Source organism: Oncorhynchus tshawytscha, linkage group LG01 (genome assembly GCF_018296145.1).
Source record: "Oncorhynchus tshawytscha isolate Ot180627B linkage group LG01, Otsh_v2.0, whole genome shotgun sequence".
Classification (NCBI taxonomy): Eukaryota; Metazoa; Chordata; class Actinopteri; order Salmoniformes; family Salmonidae; genus Oncorhynchus; species Oncorhynchus tshawytscha.
In genome coordinates, this window is record NC_056429.1 from 59,060,004 (window position 1) to 59,079,008 (window position 19,005).

At 46.3% G+C, this 19,005-nt stretch overlaps 1 protein-coding gene across 17 annotated transcripts in view; it reads right to left on the reverse strand.

Annotated features, from left to right (window-relative positions):
* The window catches only part of LOC112254385 (calcium/calmodulin-dependent protein kinase type II subunit gamma), a 151,127-nt gene that overhangs the window by 40,169 nt on the left and 91,953 nt on the right, over positions 1 to 19,005 (reverse strand). For 11 of the 17 annotated variants that reach the window (XM_042323787.1, XM_042323757.1, XM_042323737.1 and 8 more), the window contains exons 4-13: positions 18,946 to 19,000; positions 16,301 to 16,366; positions 12,342 to 12,414; positions 8,414 to 8,516; positions 6,077 to 6,160; positions 5,643 to 5,737; positions 4,210 to 4,332; positions 3,933 to 4,016; positions 3,769 to 3,811; positions 2,628 to 2,687 (exon numbers count right to left, since the gene is read on the reverse strand). In XM_042323787.1, coding sequence (XP_042179721.1) covers positions 2,628 to 2,687; positions 3,769 to 3,811; positions 3,933 to 4,016; positions 4,210 to 4,332; positions 5,643 to 5,737; positions 6,077 to 6,160; positions 8,414 to 8,516; positions 12,342 to 12,414; positions 16,301 to 16,366; positions 18,946 to 19,000 — 786 coding nt within the window. The remainder of the gene's footprint in view (positions 1 to 2,627; positions 2,688 to 3,768; positions 3,812 to 3,932; positions 4,017 to 4,209; positions 4,333 to 5,642; positions 5,738 to 6,076; positions 6,161 to 8,413; positions 8,517 to 12,341; positions 12,415 to 16,300; positions 16,367 to 18,945; positions 19,001 to 19,005) is intronic. The other 6 variants (XM_042323794.1, XM_042323767.1, XM_042323742.1 and 3 more) reach the window with 1 other exon arrangement.

Consider the following 19,005-nt stretch of genomic DNA (forward strand, 5'->3'; position numbering starts at 1 on the left):
ATACTGTAGGAAACATAGGTCAGAAAAATAGAGGACAGTGATGTCACAAGTCTATGTGGTCACCGAGGTGAAGAACTGCTCAGGAGTCATCTGATGCTCGAGACTTGAACAGTAAATACTGTAGGGAGTAGGGTATGTACAGTGAGAACAGGGTGGTACAACACAGTACCGTTTCCTTTTAGGCCCCACAGACATATTATCACATACATTGTCTCCACGCCGCACACACTGCACATACATTACAGCACAGAACATACGCTCACATAGAAAAAGAAAAATGACAGAGAGAGAGCCACATAAACAGAAAGAGACACACAGAGACGGACAGAAACCCTCACACACACATACAGTGGGGCAAAAAAGTATTTAGTCAGCCACCAATTGCGCAAGTTCTCCCACTTAAAAAGATGAGAGAGGCCTGTAATTTTCATCATAGGTACACTTCAACTATGACAGACAAAATGAGAAAAAAAATCCAGAAAATCACATTGTAGGATTTTTAATGAATTTATTTGCAAATTATGGTGGAAAATAAGTATTTGGTCACCTACAAACAAGCAAGATTTCTGGCTCTCACAGACCTGTAACTTCTTACAGGCCTCTCTCATCTTTTTAAGTGGGAGAACTTGCACAATTGGTGGCTGACTAAATACTTTTTTGCCCCACTGTATGATAACCATCAATCAGGTTTCAAAGATCCTCAAAATCCCTTAGCTTCCATTGACACAAGTAGGAAGGAGGGCAAGGAAAAGAACACAAGATAAAAAAAAATCTATATTCAGTATCTTGATCTTCATATAAAGTGACAACGACGACTGCAGGCAAACATTGGTCTCAGGCTCGTTCGCAGGTGCTTCATGCGATAAGGTGCTTTGTGGGTCATATCATAAGCTCGGCATGCATTATCCACAGCAAACTAACAGCTCCCAGAGTGCAGCTCAGTTAAAGAGTGCATCATAGGGATAAAAGGGAGACACCCTGCCTGCCGCCTGGTATAGATTGGATCCAAGCATCTAAAGACTGTATTGCGGGCGTAAGCCGTAAGCAGTATATCCTCTTTCAACAGCTGCAATTAAAAGAAGTGAATACCATCTGTCATCGTTGTGGGAGAGTTGTAAGATCATGATCAGGGGGTCAGAAACAAGTCACCAAACAAACAGCAACAGAAAGGGCAGGGTCGGGGAACAACTGTTAGACCAGCTAACTCAAGCAGCCAGTGACAGAAGTGTACTTCCTTTCACCCATAGGAAGGTACAGACAGGAAGAAATCAAACGGAGCAAGCAAGACGCCAGAGATAAAGCAAGAGAGAGAAATCAGAACCACTCCGGTGCATCTGGTAACCCATGCAGGCTGACAGAGGCACAGATACATGCTGGCTTGCTGGAGGTACCAGGCCATGCAGAGGAATGCTGTGGAGTATGGGCAGAGATAGACTGGGCGATCAGCTGGGGATTGACTAGGATCTGTGGATTAACTGGACTTATTTGCGAGGCAAAAGGTAACCGGGTAACCGATTGTTTGTTTTTAGTCCTTATTTTTAGTCCTTATTAATTAGGGTCAAGACTGCCCAAATGTTTGTTGACAAAGCTTTATTTGGTGGAAAGAAAGAGAGACATGCTCACACTCGGCAGTATGTAGACTGGCACACATATTGTGCATGCACATACACACATTGTCCTGTTGTGACTGAGAGAGCATTAACTAGGTTATGTTACAGGTCTGAAATCAGTCTGAATAAACGGAGAGAAAGTAAGACCAGTGTCAGCGGCAACGACATGGATAAGGTAAAGCCAAATAGATAATGCACCTGACTAATGGAATTATTATGGAAAGGAGATTGTTGTGTGCTATCACACAGCAGCGCTACGGCAGAAGGAGTTAGAGGCATAGCCTCAGGCCAGCCTGAATATAGCAGGCTAACTGCATTTCCTCTCTGGCATCTTCCCTGATTTGGTGAGAGTGTGAGTGTGTGTGTCTGTGTGTGGGTGTGTGTATGTGTGTGCGCATGTGTGCCTGAGTGAGTGTGTGGGCAGGTGTGCGTGGGTGTGTGTGCGTGTGCGTGGGTGTGTGTGTGTGTGTGCGTGGGTGTGTGTGGGTGTGTGCGTGTGCGTGGGTGTGTGTGTGACCATAAAAAGTATGTTTATCACCTTCAGTTCTAATGTCAGTGGAACATCACACAGTTCTAATGTGATCTGTCAATGGATACAAAACCATAATGCATTTTGAGTGTCACACTGTCAGTTACCAGGTACCTGCCTGCAAAACACCATAACAAGGCTGTGACAGGTCTTAAAATCATATGCATGGGCCCATAGAACAAGGTGTATGTAAAGCACGGGTTAGGGTCCTGCGTTCTAAGCCTTAGGTAGGGCCAGCCTTGGTCCATAATCATGGATCACTCAGAGGGTGTAGTGCGGGCGTGGAGAGGGAAGGAGAGGGTTTGGGGGGCAGCAGGTGTTGTGTGTGTGAAAGGCCACTCCGGAGCAGTACAGTACGTGCCAGTGTGCGAGCAGGTGGGGCAACCAATGGTCAGTGGCTGGCACCCCGGGCCACATGCTAACCAGACCAGGGGGCAGTGTTGGCACAGTGCCAGGTTGCTGCGGCTCCCCTGCCCTGACTGACATACCTTCTGAAGCCAGAGCAGCCGTGCTGGTGGTGGCTGCGGGGCTGGTGTGCTGTCGGCCCACTATTGGACAGAGAGGCATTCAGTTGGGAGGGATCAACCAGAGGATAGGCGGAGCCTCTATAGAGCACAGTGTCACTTCCTTCTTTAAGTGCCTGGTCCCAGCTTCACTCAACTCACCCACCATTTTCATGTCAGGGGGGTTGGAGTCCAAACTGTACATCCTACCAGATACTGATACTTACCCCAGTGTGCACACTCAATGTTAGCAAAAACACAAAAACACCTTCAACGGCCCATCATCGATCACAACCGGTTATTCAAAAATAGCCACACAAAACACTGAGATTGACAAGTGACAGCTACGCGGTGTTATGAAGCAACATCGTACACACAACACTACCTTCTTACGAGCACAGAGCTCTATGACTGATGTCTGTCCTCCACAATAGTGCTTTACAGAAAGGCCTTCGGACGTGGCTGAGACAAGCTCTTCTCGTGCTGCGAGGAAACCTGGGCAGCAGGACACAACTTAGTATCCCAGTATTTGTGGGCCGCAAGACACAACTTAGTATCCCAGTATTCCTGGGTCGCAGGACACAACTTAGTATCCCAGTATTCGTGGGCCGCAGGACACAACTTAGTATCCCAGTATTCGTGGGCCGCAGGACACAACTTAGTATCCCAGTATTCGTGGGCCGCAGGACACAACTTAGTATCCCAGTATTCCTGGGCCGCAGGACACAACTTAGTATCCCAGTATTCCTGGGATGCAGGTGGCTTGTGGATTCATACAAGGACAAACAACCTACTCTACAAGTCTGCAGTTTACAACGCTCCTTATTACGAGTGACATGATCGTATTTATAACGTCTGTATGACAACGGGACACCTCAACGCATCTACTCAGGACATATTTCGGTTTCAGAGACATTATACATTATATTATATTTAAGTCTTCAAGTTTCCTCTCTAAGGGCAATTCAATCGGCGGTAAGGGCACCAAACCCGCTTTACGTTACTCAACACTTCTGAACAAACAGAATGTATCATTGTCCATCGTGGAATCATTTTGACTTACTCAAACTTAGAACGACGCTAATGCCATTCTAAATGCGAACCCTTAGGTGCCCCCCCCCCTCACCTGAGAAGTTTCTGGTCACCAGCATGGTGGTGAGGATGGCTCCCTGGGGAAGACACAGAATACAAGGTTAGTGCAAAGGACAAGGGGTGTATACCATCTCTCTAACACAACAGATGGGATATATACGTGTGCAGTTGTGTGCGCTCGTGCGTGTCTGCACACACCTTGAGTTTTCTCCTGGCATTGAACTTGCGCAGGCACTCCACGGTCTCTTGACGATGCATCATGGAAGCCACAGTGGAGCGTTGCTGGATCGGGGGAGGGGGGGTGGAAGAGGAGGACAGGAAAGAGGAGATTGAACAACAGATCAATGACTAGGCCGTGGCAGCACCAGTTACGGAGGTATGATGGGGCCAACGTCACCGGAATGCAGTACCGATTCCATCCACAAGTAAAACCCAAGGTGAATGACGTGTCAGTGACGGTGATGGGGTGACTTACGCAGACCCATGGGTGCTTGAGGGCCTGGTCAGCAGTGATCCTCTTGGTAGGGTTGATAGTCAGCATCTGGTTAATCAGGTTCTTGGCTTCGGGGGTCACTGTGTCCCACTCAGGGGAGGGAAACTGGGAGGGAGAGAGAAGGGGGGCGAGAGAGAGAGAGAGAAGGGGGGCGAGAGAGAGAGAGAGAGAGAGAGAGAGAGAAATTGTTAGAGGTGCACATTATGTCAAGACGGTACGAGGACAGACACAGACACAAATACACACAGACACACACACTCAACAGCCCGGTGCTCTTTGTGATGGAGATTTATTGAAATAGTGAGCACAATGGCAGAGACGACTGAGGAGGAGGTAGTGCTGGTCATGGCAGGTCTTTCCGCTTCAATCGTCCGGCTGCCCCACACTAATGCCCTGCCTGGTCCTCACAATCCTTCAGGAGAGCTACTAGGTGTGCCAGCCTTTGCTCCAACCCAGTTGTAACACATCCGAACGTGAATTAGAAGGTAATTAGTAAGTATCTGGTCAACAGATAACTGTAGTTAGCAGAATGATGTGTGCTAAATTCGTGTTGGAGCAAAAATCTGCAAGAATGTACAGTAGCTCTCCAGTAGAGAGGGTTGGCACCCCTGCCCCAAACCAAAAGCACACGTAATACAAGTTATAGTCCTGCTGCATGTATACATATCACAGCATCCTTGTTAGCTTGGATTCTTCAAGCACTAGTTTGAGCTGTGCCCCTGGCCGCCACACTGCTGTAGTGTCTACTAGACCCTGCACCTCGATTAACAACTGCAGAGGGCCGCTCTGACATGATAGATGGGCAGGAAACACAGCTCTCTATCGCGAGCCAATTTCAAAATGAAGGAGAGCCCAATCTGGACCGGGTCCGCTTGGGTCGTTGCGGGGACCTGAAAGTGTGTGTGTTCGTGATTGCGTGCGAGGAACACTACCCGAGCAAAAGTGTGCACTCAGACAGGCAAACACTCTCTCTGTTGGGGACACACACACAAAAACACCCACACACACACACAGAGTGAGGCTGTTTCCCCTCTCCTTCCATCAGTGCAGTGTTAATGACCTGAGAGCTGCTAAAAGCTCCTGCCAGCCCAAACCAACACCACTCCACTGCTTCCCTACAGCTCTCCCTCCATCCCTCTCACCCAAGGCCTCATCCAAACTGACACATGTACGTAAACGGACAGACACAAAGACATAGACAGATTTACCCACACAAACACACAAGATATTACTCACCACTCTGAGTCAAGGACACTAACAAGGCACACAAATGCAAAAATGCACACACAGGCACACACACACTGGCATCTCAGTGAATTTGAAGTTAATCACGCACACACAAGTCTGTTCTCATTCCATAGTGTTGAATGGTAAACAGAGAGAGAGAGAGAGAAGGGCAGATGGTCACTACTCACATCGTAGGCCCCAGCCTTGATCTGCTGATAGAGCTTGTGCTGGTCCTCATCCCAGAAGGGAGGGTAGCCCACCAGGAGAATGTACAGGACCACACCTGCACACAGAACACACACAGAGGGGGTTAGTACACACACACACAGCTATGTCTCACTATACTTGTGAGGACTTTTTTGATTCCCATTAATAATCCTACTTTCCCTAACCCTAACCTTAACCCCTAAACCTAACCACTAACCCTAACCACTAACGCCTAACCCTAATTCTAACCCTAACCCCTCAGCCTAAAATAGCCTTCTTACAAGTGAGGACTGGCAAAATGTCCTCACTTCTCTGAATTGTAGTTGGCTTACTATTCTTAGGAGGACTTCTGGTACTCACAAGTATAGTAAAAATGTGTACACATACACACACACAGGTTGGAGGAGTCACTCACCACATGCCCAGATATCCACCGGCTTGCCGTAGGGGTCCTTCCTCAAGACCTCTGGAGAGAGGTAGCCCGGAGTGCCTGCAAAACCTACATCAGCAAATAACATGTCAAAAATAATAAAACCAAAGTCTAATGTAATGACATTGCCAGAGAAGTGTACCAACACGGAATTCCATCAAAACCCCCTATCATCCCCATTCAGAAGAGCTATATCAATGAGTAGCACTATGATCTGACAAGAAAGAACCAGCCAGAATTCCAATCAGAGATGTCCAGTCTGTCCCTGGAACTCAGAGTGTGCACAGACGTCTGTCTCATTGGCTAGATAAGACCAAGTCTGCTAATCTGGAGCTTATTCCTCAACACCAATCTAATAAACATCTATTAATGCATGTGGGCACTCAGCCAAGGCCCGCTGGCCCCTGTTTCTCTCTGGAGTGTGGTGTAAGTGACAGGTTCAAACCACTCTGTCTGGAGAGATGGACAAGGGGGGGGGGGTCAAATCAAAAGGTCGTCAGATTAAAGGTGAGGGTCCCTACTGTCAATACTGCACAACCTCTGGGCCCACTACATTGATGTGCAAATGCCAAGCAACATTATGCTAGTGAGTAAGAGATGGAGCGCAGAGCTATGGAAGGAGTGGAGGGATGAGCAGAAGAGAGGGTGGTGGGATGAAAGAGGTACAGACGAGGGCAGGATGATAACGCAGAAAGAGGATGGCGGGATGGGGAAGGAGGAGAGGTGGAGGTAAAGTATTGGCACTGGCCCATAGGACTGCAGTTGTAAGATCGGTGCCATTGAAGAGTACTGCTCATCCTTTTTTATTCACTGAAGACATTTAACTTACATTTTAGTCAGTTAGCAGATGCTAAATTTAGCGACTTACAGTTAGTGCACCTTAAAGATAGCTAGGTGAGACAACCACACATCTCAGTCATACTAAGTCCATTTTTCCTCAACAAAGTAGCTATCAGCAAAGTCAGAGCTAGTAAGAAAGAACATTTAAAAAATAAGTCAAGTGTGAGTGTTAGGTTACTTAATATATTCTTTAAAGAGTTTCAGGTTTCAGATGTTTTTGGAAGATGGGCAGGGACTGTGCTATCGTCAGGGAAAAGCCAAGAGACCAGATGTGCCAGAAAAGAGTACTCGTGTTGGTGTGTGGGTTTGAGCATAGCCTGAAGGTAGGGAGGGGCAGTTGCTCTTGCTGTTCAGTAGGTAAGTACCATGTTCTTGTAGTGGATGCGAGCTTCGACTTGAATCCAGTACAGTGTGCGGGGGAGCGGGGTGACATGGGAGAACTGGGGAAGGTTGAACACCAGGCAGGCTGCGGTGTTCTGGATAAGTTGCCAGGCTTTGATGGCACAAGATGGGAGCCCAGCCAACAGTGAGTTACAGTAGTCCAGACGGGAGATGACCAGTGCCTGGATTATGACCTGTGCCGTTTCCTGTGTGAGGTGAGGTCGTACTCTACAGATGTTGCAGAGCATGAACCTGCAGGAGCTTTGATGTTTGCAGAGAACCTCAGGGTGTTGTCCAGGGTCAGGCAAAGGTTATTTGCACTTTGGAAGGGGGACACCGTAAACTTGTCAATCATGATGGAGAAGTCTTGGAGCGCGGCAGGCCTTCCCAGGGAGGAAGAGCAGCTCTGTCTTGTCGAGGTTGAGCTTGAGGTGGTGGCCCCACATCCAAGCAGAGATAGGCACGGGTATCAGAAGGGGGGAAGGAGAAAAGTAGTTGAGTTTCATCCGCATAGCAATGATAGGACAGACCATGCAAGGATTTGACGGACCCAAGTTACTTGGTGTTTAGAGAAAAGAGGAGAGGGCCCAGACCTGAGCCCTGGGGAACACCAGTAGTGAGAGCATGTGGTGCAGACACAGATCCTCTCCACGTCACCTGGTAGGAGCGGCCTGCCAGGTAGGATGTAAAGAGTGTACAGAGCATGAGAGACCAAGCCCTGAGAGGGTGGAGAGGAGGGTCTGATGGTTCAAGGTGTCAAAGGCAGAGGATAGATCTAGGAGGATGAGAACAGAAGAGAGAGAGTCAGCTTTGGCAGTGTGGAGAGCCTCCGTGACACAGACGAGAGCAGTCTAGGTTGAGTGACCAGTCTTGAAGCCTGACTGGTTAGGGACAAGAAGATCATTCTGAGAGAAATTACGAGAGAGTTGGTCAGCGACAGCGATGCTCAAGTGCTTTGGAGAGAAAAGATGGGATACCGGTCAATAGTTTATGATGTCAGAGGAGAGGAAGTCAGAAGAATGACTTCCTGTCATTGTACGTCTTCCATCTTTGTCATCTTTTATGCAATGTACATTTGAATGTTTAAAGTCAAACTCTTACCAAACCACGCCTGCTCATCTCCCTGCACCTCGATGGCCAGCCCAAAGTCAGCCAACTTCACCGCGGCTCCTTTCAGCTTACTGGCCAGGAGCAGGTTCTCTGGCTACAAACCAGAGCCAAACCATAGAGGGGAGACAAGACAGACAGAAAGAGAATCAATCAATTAGGCAAAACTAATTGAAGAAGAAACTCCTTCAAGAGTCGATAAAAGGCACAGACAGAGTTGAGTCATTCAACTGAACTGTGAGGTCCATGAACGCTGACTGCAAAACATGACAGGAATCTGGATCAGAAAATCCATGAAAAAACATACTGTACCAGTCAAAAGTTAGGACACACCTACTCATTCAAGGGTTTGGCTTTATTTTTACTATTTTCTTCATTGTAGAATAAGTAGAATCAAAACTATGAAATAAAATATTTGGAATCATGTAGTAACCAAAGAAGTGTTAAACAAATGCAAATATATTTTATATTTCAGATTCTTCAAAGTAGCCACCCTTTGCCTTGATGACCGCTTTGCACACTCTTGGCATTCTCTCAACCAGCTTTATGATGTAGTCACCTGGAATCCATTTAAATTAACAGGTGTGCCTTCTTAAAAGTTCATTTGTAGAATTTATTTCCTTCTTAGTGCATTTTAACCAATCTGTTGTGTTGTGACAAGGTAGAGGTGACATACAGAAGATAGCCCTATTTGGTAAAAGACCAAGTCTATATTATGGCAAGAACAGCTCAAATAAGCAAAGAAAAATGACAGTCCATCATTACTTTAAGACATGAAGGTCAGTCAATACGGAAAATGTCAACAACTTTGAACGTTTCTTCAAGTGCAGTCGCAAAAACTGTCAAGCGGTATGATGAAACTGGCTCTCATGAGGACCGTCACAGGAAAGGAAGACCCAGAGTTACCTCTGCTGCAGAGGATAAGTTCATTAGAGTTACCAGCCTCATAAATTGCAGCCCAAATAAATGTTTCACAGAGTTCAAGTAACAGACACATCCCACATAAACTGTTCAGAGGAGACTGCGTGAATCAGGCCTTCATGGTCGAAATGCTGCAAAGAAACCACTACTAAAGGACACCAATAATAAGAAGAGACTAAAGGACACCGTTCAAGAAACACGAGCAATGGACATTAGACCGTTCTGTTCTTTGGTCTGATGAGTCCAAATTTGAGATTTTTGGTTCTGTGAAATGCAGAGTAGGTGAACAGATGATCTCCGCGTGTGGTTCCCATCATGAAGCATGGAGGAAGAGGTGTGATGGTGATTTGCTGGTAACACTGTCAGTGATTTATTTAGAAGGCACACTTAACCAGCATGGCAACCATAGCATACTGCAGCGATATGCCATCCCATCTGGTTTGCGCTTAGTGGGACTATCAATTGTTTTTCAACAGTACAATGACCCAAAACACACCTGCAGGCTGTGTAAGGGCTATTTGACCAAGCAGGAGAGTGATAAAGTGCTGCATCAGATGACCTGGCCTCCAAAATCACCCGACCATAACCCAATTGAGATGGTTTGGGATGAGTTGGACTGCAGAGTGAAGGAAAAGCAGCCAACAAGTGCTCAGCAAATGTGGGAACTCCTTCAAGACTGTTGGAAAAGCATTCCAGGTGAAGCTGGTTGAGAGAATGCCTAGAGTGTGCAGAGCTGTCATCAAGGCAAAGGGTGGCTACTTTGAAGAATCTCAAATATAAAATATATCTGGATTTGTTTGACTTTTTTCAGTTCCTACATGATTCCAAATGTGTTATTTCAAAGTTTTGATATCTTCACTACTTTTCTACAATGTAGAAAGTAGTAAAAATAAAGAAAAACCATTGAATGAGTAGGTGTGTCCAAACTTTTGACTGGTACTGTAGGGGAGAATGAAGAAAGGCATAAATCATTCAATGTCATGTGTGTCAGAAGTGGGTGGGAGTACACGTAGTGTGCCTCTGAGGGTCAGAGAAGGTCAGAGAAGGTGAATGTAAATACCCCTGGGGTGTGACCTTCAATCAGTATCTATGGGGGGCTGTTGGGAGGGAGGGGGGAGAATAGGATGGCGGGGGAGGGGAGGGGACAGGTGGAGTGGGGCTGTGGTGTGACTGCTGTGTGCAGTGCCGAGTGCCCTCATGGCCCCGGCTTAGTTTGACTGATTCTGCGACGGAAGCGTGACATTTTTGCTAAGTCTCCTCCGTGCGCCTCTGTCTCTCTTCACTCTCTCTTGAGCAGGGAGCATAGAAGGAAAGGAGCGAGGGAGACAGAGAGAAAGAGAGAGGGAAAAGAGGGAGAGAGAGTTCAAGAAAGACAGGGAGAACAGAGAAAGGGAGATAAAGAGAAAGGACAGAGAAAGAGTGTCGACAGATGGAGAAGAGCGAGAAAGAGACAGAGACAAAGAGAGAGAGAGAGGTTACACCCGCCGTGATGAATTAGAGGTGGCATAATAAGTCCGCCTACAGTCTACGCTGGCGCTGGAGCGCTCCAGCGTGACATCACCCAGGTTGCCGTAGCAACCAGGCTGCCACCAGCATCTCTCTCGTCCCCTTCGCTCTTCCCTTGTTTACCTTCAGCCATTTGGCCTCCGGAGATGCCATGCAGGCAGCCAGCCCATTGTGATGGTCTTTGTGTTTGTGTGGTGGGGGGAGGACAGCTCTCAGCTTCTCTCTTATTCCCTGTATGTCTCACTTTTCATCTTTATTCTTGACTTTATTGCAACCTCCTCCCCATCTCTCTTTTTTTTAAATTTCCAAAGGACATAAAACATATAATGGAGTGGCATGAGGCCTTACTCCATGGTAACAGTCTTACACACGCATGCGTACACACACACACTTCATTATTTCCCCTTCACTTTCGCACGCACACACAAACACACTTCACATTTCGCACACACACTTCATTACACACACACACACACGCACACACACACACACACACACACACACACACACACACACACACACACACACACACACACACACACACACACACACACACACACACACACACTTACCCCTCACTTACTGCTTGTCTCTGCAGTGGATCTGCTGGCAAAAGTAGTAACAATGTATTTGACTTTTATGGAACGCCTCCCAGCTGAATGACGGATGGTTCGACTGGTACATGTACACAGAATAACGGTGGTGATACAAGATGTAGTTGTAGTAGTATTGGTAATAATGCTTTCAGTGCCGTGTTTGTAAGAGCTGTACGTTCAAGAGGCTCACCGTGACATTCAACACGTCTTGTTGACTAGAGCATGTAAACGGTTTGCTCTTGACAAAGCTAAGCATGCCTAAATGGGTCCGTTGTTCACCTTTCAAACCAAAACAAAATAACTCTTTGAAGTGTGTCCTATTGTTAGTAATGGAGAGCGGTGGTAAGTATCACCAGGCCAGCCAGCACTGTGTCTATTCACCGTGATGTCACCCTGGCTATAAATAGAAGTCAAATGGTGCTCCGTCTGCTTTCGTCAGAGATGGAGAGACCGAGGGAGAGAGAGAGAGGGTGAGACACACACAGAGAGAGAGAGAGAGAGAGAGAGAGAGACACACACAGAGAGAGAGAGAGAGAGAGAGAGAGAGAGAGAGAAAAGAGAGAGAGAGAGAGAAAGAAAAAGAGCGAGAGAGACAGGCTGGGGAATGATAATCACCTGAAACACACTGTCTGGCTCAGTGCCTCTTTTAATTCCAGTCTGACTAGATGGAAAGGGTCTGTTGTTTTTTCATGAGCCACTCTCTCTGACGTCCAAATAATTGTATTTTTGTATTTGCTTACGTGTGTGTGGAATTTTGTGTACTTTTTCATTGGCTTACGTATACACACGCATGTGTGCATATGCGTCGGTAGGGTTGCCAGTGGGAGGAATTTAGGGGATGGGGGCATGATGACGCAGCCCTCCTAGGTGTTGCGTTGCCATGGTGATAAATGACTCACCTTGAGGTCCCTGTGCACAATGTCATGCTGGTGCATGTGGTGGACACTCTCCAGGATCTGATTGATGCACTGGCTGCAGAGAAAGGAGACACAGGACACAGAACACACACGTCAACGCGCAGACACATCACAACCACCACACAATACACAGTACGGGGTAGGAACTAATGGAGGCTACTGCTTTATGGATCAGATGAGGTGCGTTTCTCCTTGTCATGTAAGCACTTTGAGCACTTGCAGGAGTGCAAAATCAATCCAATTCATGACTATTGCTGTTTGTTATTATTAGAAACAGTGAACTAGAACTACTGGCTGAGAGGCAGAGAAAGATAGAGACTGAGAATGTGGGCCTCCTGAGTGGCGCAGAGGTCTGAGGCACTGTTGCAGTGGTCTAAGGCACTGCATTGCAGTGCTAGAGGCGTCACTACAGTCCCGGGTTCGATCCCGGGCTGTATCACACAATCTGCCGTGATCGCGAATCCCATTGGGCGGTGCACAATTGGCCCAGTGTCTTCCAGGTTAGGGGAGGGTTTGGCCGGGGGGACTTTACTTGGCTCATCGTGCTCTAGCGACTCCTTGTGGCAGGCCGGGTGCCTGCAGGCTGACCTCGGTCGTCAGGTGAACGGTGTTTCCTCCGACACATTGGTGGGGCGGGTGTTAAGAATCGCGGTTTGGCGGGTCATGTTTCAGAGGACGCATGACTCGACCTTCGCCTCCTGAGCCCGTTGAGGAGGTGAAGCGATGAGACAAGATCAAAAAAGGGCTAAAAAAAAGAAAACAATTAAAAGAGACACATAGAGACTGAAAGAGAGCAAATAGGGAGACTGAGAAAGACAGGGAGATGCAGAGAAAGAGAGGGGAAGAGTAACTGTGCAGAGGACTCTGTGGGGAGCCAGAGAAACCTCGCTAGCCTCAGCCCTTTCCCCATACGGGGCTGTTTTCTATTAAACCAAAAGCCTGCAAGACAGTAGATTTATTTACCATGTCAATTCAGCGCCAAGGCACATTTTCTACTGTCGACCTCACATCTGTCATATCCTCCCAACAATCTGACTGGACGCACACACGGTTATATTCCATCTAAATGAGCAAAATTTAAGTCACACTGAAGTTGGTGCTTTTTGGCCCTACTTTACACATTGCCAGTGGCAATGTAACTTCTCTGCAGTTTTAGAAGGTCTGTGGGTAAAACAGACACCTACTAGGCTTAATGGTGAATAAGGCTATTATCGACTTCAGTATGTTTTAAGAGAATATGTTGAAGTGGGTTTGATAGTACATGGTCTGTTTCCTAGTCTTTCCCACATACATTTTTTTTCACAGTTTACTATAGAATACTACAGAACTTACTATAGAATGCTGTAGTAAACGGTAGTATACTGTAGAATACTATACTACACCCTGTAGTATCCCTCGATCATGTGTAGTACTTACTTTAGAATGTAGTATACTGTCGAATACAATAGTGAATACTACAGTATCATCGAGAAAAAAACACTGTAGTAAATACTACAAAGTAAATATAGTTATAAAAAAAGCAGAAGCGCTGAACTATCCATTCAGTCCGAGTCCTACCTACAAACATTATGGAAAATGTGCTATTTTTGCTAGTTTCCTCAAGGAAAATGCCTCTAAACAGGGTATTCTAGTAGATGCCAGGCGCGCTGGTTTGTGTCAAGAACTGCACTACCGCTGGGTTTTTCATGCTCAACAGTTTCCTGTGTGTATCAAGACTGGTCCACCACCCAAAGGACATCCAGTCAACTTGACAAACTGTGGGAAACATTGGAGTCAACATGGGCCAGCATCTCTGTGGAATGCCTTCGACACGCCCTGACGAATTGAGACTGTTCTGAGGACAAAAGGGGGCTGGGTGCAACTCAATATTAGGAAGGTGTTCCTAATGTTTGCTATACTCAGTTTTATTTTAATACAGTATTTATACTATAGTTAACTGTAAATACTACAGAATACTACAGTATACTACAGCAAATACTACAATATTCACTGTACCGCAAAAACACTACAATAAATACTATAGTAAAGTCCGCAAAAACACTACAGTGAATAATATTGTATTTATACCATAGTATACTATAGTATTTTTTCTTATGTGTTGGTTCAACCTTTCTTTTTACTCTGTCTTTACACTCTCTTACACATTGTATTATTATTTTTTTAAACAGCTAAGAGGCTGATATGTGCGGTGTTACATCAAACAAGCATTAAAAGCAACAGCCCCTTTCCATCTCGTCAGACTGGATTTAAAAGTGGAGGAAGAACACAAGAGAAAAGGGGATGAATGATAAAAGAAGGAGAGAGAGAGAGAGAAGAGAGATGATATTATGAGACAGGGTCCTAGGGGAGCATGGTACTTATGAAATATCCTTTCGTTCAGAGTAATCAGGAGAAAAGCATGTATTGTGGCCAAATTTGGCCAAATCTGTGCCCTGCATTCCATTCCATCCCTCCACAAAGGAACCAGCACTGCCATTCCCAGTAAAAGTCCCTCTCTCTCTCCCCATCTCTCTCCCTCTCCCTCTCTCTCTCTACTCTCTCTTTCTCCACTCTCTCCCTTTTATCTCAACAAGATCTCATAGTTTCCCCTCAAAATTCGCCTTATTATGGATGAACGTCTATTTTGGACGCATTCCGTGTGGTTTACAGGGTTACTTCCGCACGTTACAGAGTTAAAACAGAAAAAACTCAAAGGTCAACACTAGGGTTCGGGGAAGGCTCTGCAAACCAACAGACCTCATACCATCGAGAATCATCAAGCATTCTCACGGCTTGCTAGAGCTTTGTGAACTACTGGAGCGCAGTGGTCTGAGCAATGTGCTTCGGCACAAAGCATAACGAGTTCTCGCCCAGTTCTGGGCAATTGTTTTTACTTTTTTTTTTTGTGAGCGCTGTGGAAGGCATATATCAACGTTCTCAGGACCTTCTCAAACGTCCGAACTCGAATTCTAGTGATTAGGCTGCTTATCTAGCTTACACGTTTTCTCACTTGACCCCAAATTCTTTATCCTCCCTCCTTGTCTCCTCTCCTCTTTTTCTCTCCCTCCAGTCTCTCTCCCTGTTCATCTCTTTCTCTTTCACCCCCCCCCCTTTCCCTGTACTTGTGAAAAGTCATAATCTTCCCCCTCCTTTCCCTGTACTTGTGAAAAGTCATACTCCCGGAGGCATTTTGCACCCTATCATATTCTCTCGCTTCCCCTTTTGCTTGATTAAATGAGAAGCTCAGGTGGCGTGGTTGAGCCCGGACCCAGACTCTGTCCTGGAGAGAAACTCTTCCCAGCCAGAACAGAGCCATGCAGGCCTCTGGGCCAGAGCCTCCATATTGTCCACAAACTGTCTGCAGCTTCCTTCCCCCTCTGACAGCCACACTCACCCGTGGCCCACACGAACCAGTCTCACACTCTCTCCCACACAGCCCATGTGCACACAAACACCATGCCAGGACAATACTCAGCCTAGGGAGGAAAAGCATGAGTGTGGAACTGTATAGTTACACACAATGTCAATGAATATTATGTTCCACAGGAGGTTGGTGGTACCTTAATTGGGGAAGACTGGTTCGTGGTAATGGCTGGTGCAGAATGAGTGGAATGGTATCAAATACACGGAATCTCTGTGTTTGACGCCATTCCATTCGCTCCGTTCCAGACATTATTATGAGCCGTCCTCCCCTCAGCAGCCTCCACTGTTACGTTCACATGTGCAAAAGGTCTCCAAAGAAACATGTTATGGTACAGACACAATTGTCCAAGTGAAGCCTAAATAAATGTAGGCTGCAGGGCAAAAGAGTGTTGTGTGTTCTCAATAAGGATGTAGAATAACAGTGTGCACTGTACTGTGTTTGTGCGTATAGTAGGAGAGTGTGTTTTAACAATGTGTGTGTGTGTATGTGTGTGCACGGGTGTGTGTGTGTGTGTGTGTGTGTGTGTGTGTGTTTCCACCTGGCATCAGCCTCACTGTAATACTCTCTGGCAACAATGTCTTCAAACAGCTCTCCACCGGTGACACTGGAAGGAGAGAAACAACAGCTTAGTCAACACATGGACACCAGTCTGGAACCATGATGGTATGATGGCACACACCCAGTCTACCAGAGACACCGGGGAACACTGCCCAGAGAGAGCTTGTTCCACTGGACAAACGAAACACACACACGCACACACACAAGCACAAACAAACACACACACATGGTTTATGCAAAAGACAATTCAGCGTAAGACAATTAAGAAAGTGTTTTGGTTGAGGAAGAATGTTACCAACACTTGGGGATTAGGGTGTTAACCATAGATGTGTCCCCTCTCCTGAATGCCCTGTAGTTACACAGTGCTATCTGAGTGGTGACATATCAGCCTGTCCTCTCCGCAATAAGAACAGTTCCACTAGACCAGGGATGTCAAACTAATTTTGCCCTGGGGGCTGCATTCGGTCTTCAAGGGCCACACTGGTCCGGAGGGCCTCACTGAAAATTGGATATATTTCCACGCTATCAAAATGTGGAAAGAAATGATCCTCTGTCCATCGTTTTTTTAAATTTACTATTCTCCCTGACTGTACAGTGCCATCGGAAAGTATTCAGACCCCTTGACTTTTCCACATTTTGTTAGGTTACAGCCTTATTTTTCTCATCAAGCTACACACAATACGCCATAATGACATTTTTTGCAAATGTATTAAAAATGTAAAACTGGGGGCCTCCCGGGTGGCACAGTGGTCTAGGGCACTGCATCGCAGTGCTAGCTGTGCCACCAGAGACTCTGGGTTCGCACCCAGGCTCTGTCGCAGCCGGCCGTGACCAGGAGGTCCGTGGGGCGATGCACAATTGGCCTAGCGTTGTCTGGGTAAGGGAGGGTTTGGCCGGTAGGGATATCCTTGTCTCATCGCGCACTAGCGACTCCTGTGGCGGGCCAGGCGCAGTGCACGCTAACCAGGTCGCCAGGTGCCCAGTGTTTCCTGGCTTCGCGGTTGGATGCGTGCTGTGTTAAGAAGCAGTGTGGCTTGGCTTGGCTTGGTTGGGTTGTGTTTCGGAGGATGCATGGCTTTCGACCTTCGTCTCTCCTGAGCCCGTACAGGAGTTGTAGCAATGAGACAAGATAGTAACTACTATCAATTGGATATCACAAAATTGGGGAGAAAAAAATTGTAAAAAATAAAAATGTAAAACGAGAAACTAGTACAGGGAGAGAACATTTAATGGATAATAGACAAGAAACAAACAAGGACAGCATCTGTTGCTGAGAGTTGCTGCACAACTATTTTCATGTCACTCCAGAGATGTTCGATCAGGTTCAAGTCCAGGCTTGGGTTGGGCCACTCAAGGACATTCAGAGACTTGTCCCGAAGCCACTCCTGCGTTGTCTTTGGCTGTGTGCTTGCTTCAGGTTATTGTCATGTTGGAAGGTGAATGTTCGCCCCAGTCTGAGATCCTGAGCAGATTTTCATCAAGGATCTCTCTGTACTTTGCTCCGTTCATCTTTCCCTCAATTCTAACTAGCCTCCCAGTCCCTGCCACTGAAAAAACATCCCCACAGCATGATGCTGCCACCACCATGCTTCACAGTAGGGATGGTGCCAGGTTTCTTTAGGATGTGACGCTTAGCATTCAGGCCAAAGAGTTCAATCTTGGTTTCATCAGATCAAAGAATCTTGTCAAAGTGACCATTCTTGGTCACCTCCCTGACCTAGGCCCTTCTCCCCCGATTGCTCAGTTTGGCCGGGCGGCCCGAACTAGGAAGAGTTTTGGTGGTTCCAAACTTCTTCCATTTAAGAATGATGGAGGCCACTGTATTCTTGGGGACCTTCAATGCTTCAGAAATGATTTGGTACCCTTTCCCAGATCTGTGCCTCGACCACAATCCTGTCTCTGGTTTTTGCTCTGACATGCACTGTCAGCTGTGGGACCTTATATAGACAGGTGTGTGCCTTTCCAAATCATGTCCAATCAATTGAATTTACCACAAGTTTTCTCCAATCAAGTTATAGAAACATCTCAAGGATGATCAATGGAAACAGGATGCATCTGAGCTCAATTTTCAAGTCTCATAGCAAAGGTTCTGAATACTTATGTAAATAAGGTATTTCTGGTTTTTTTATGTTTTCGCTTCGTCATTATGGGGTATTGTGTGTAGACATATTTAATCCATTTTAGAACAAAATGTGGGAAAAGGGAAGGGGTCTGAATATTTTCTGAATGCACTGTATTTATGTATATATATTATACTTAAACCACTTGCAGGCTGGATTGGTTCCTCCGGGCTGTTTGTTTGACACCCCTGCGCTAGACTGTGCTCTACAAAGGGCTCTCAGTCTACACCAATTGACCTGCTGATAACCATACACACTATCACAGTTATCTATTACTGAAATTAAACAAAGAAACATGTCTTATGGTTTTGAGTATTGGATTAATTAATGATAATAATATGGTCATTTAGCAGACTTATAACTATTACATATAGCCATTACATGTGGCCTCTGCAGCAACCAAAGCCACGTGTTACTGTCTGGTGTTATAAGCACCTTTAAGTAGGAGAGTTGTGAGAGTATATTGGCCAGAGAGAGCAGGGGACTGGCTGACAGGTATACTCACAGATCAAAGACGAGGTAATGGAAGCCTTCCTCTGAGATACTTTCGTGTAGTCGTACTGTG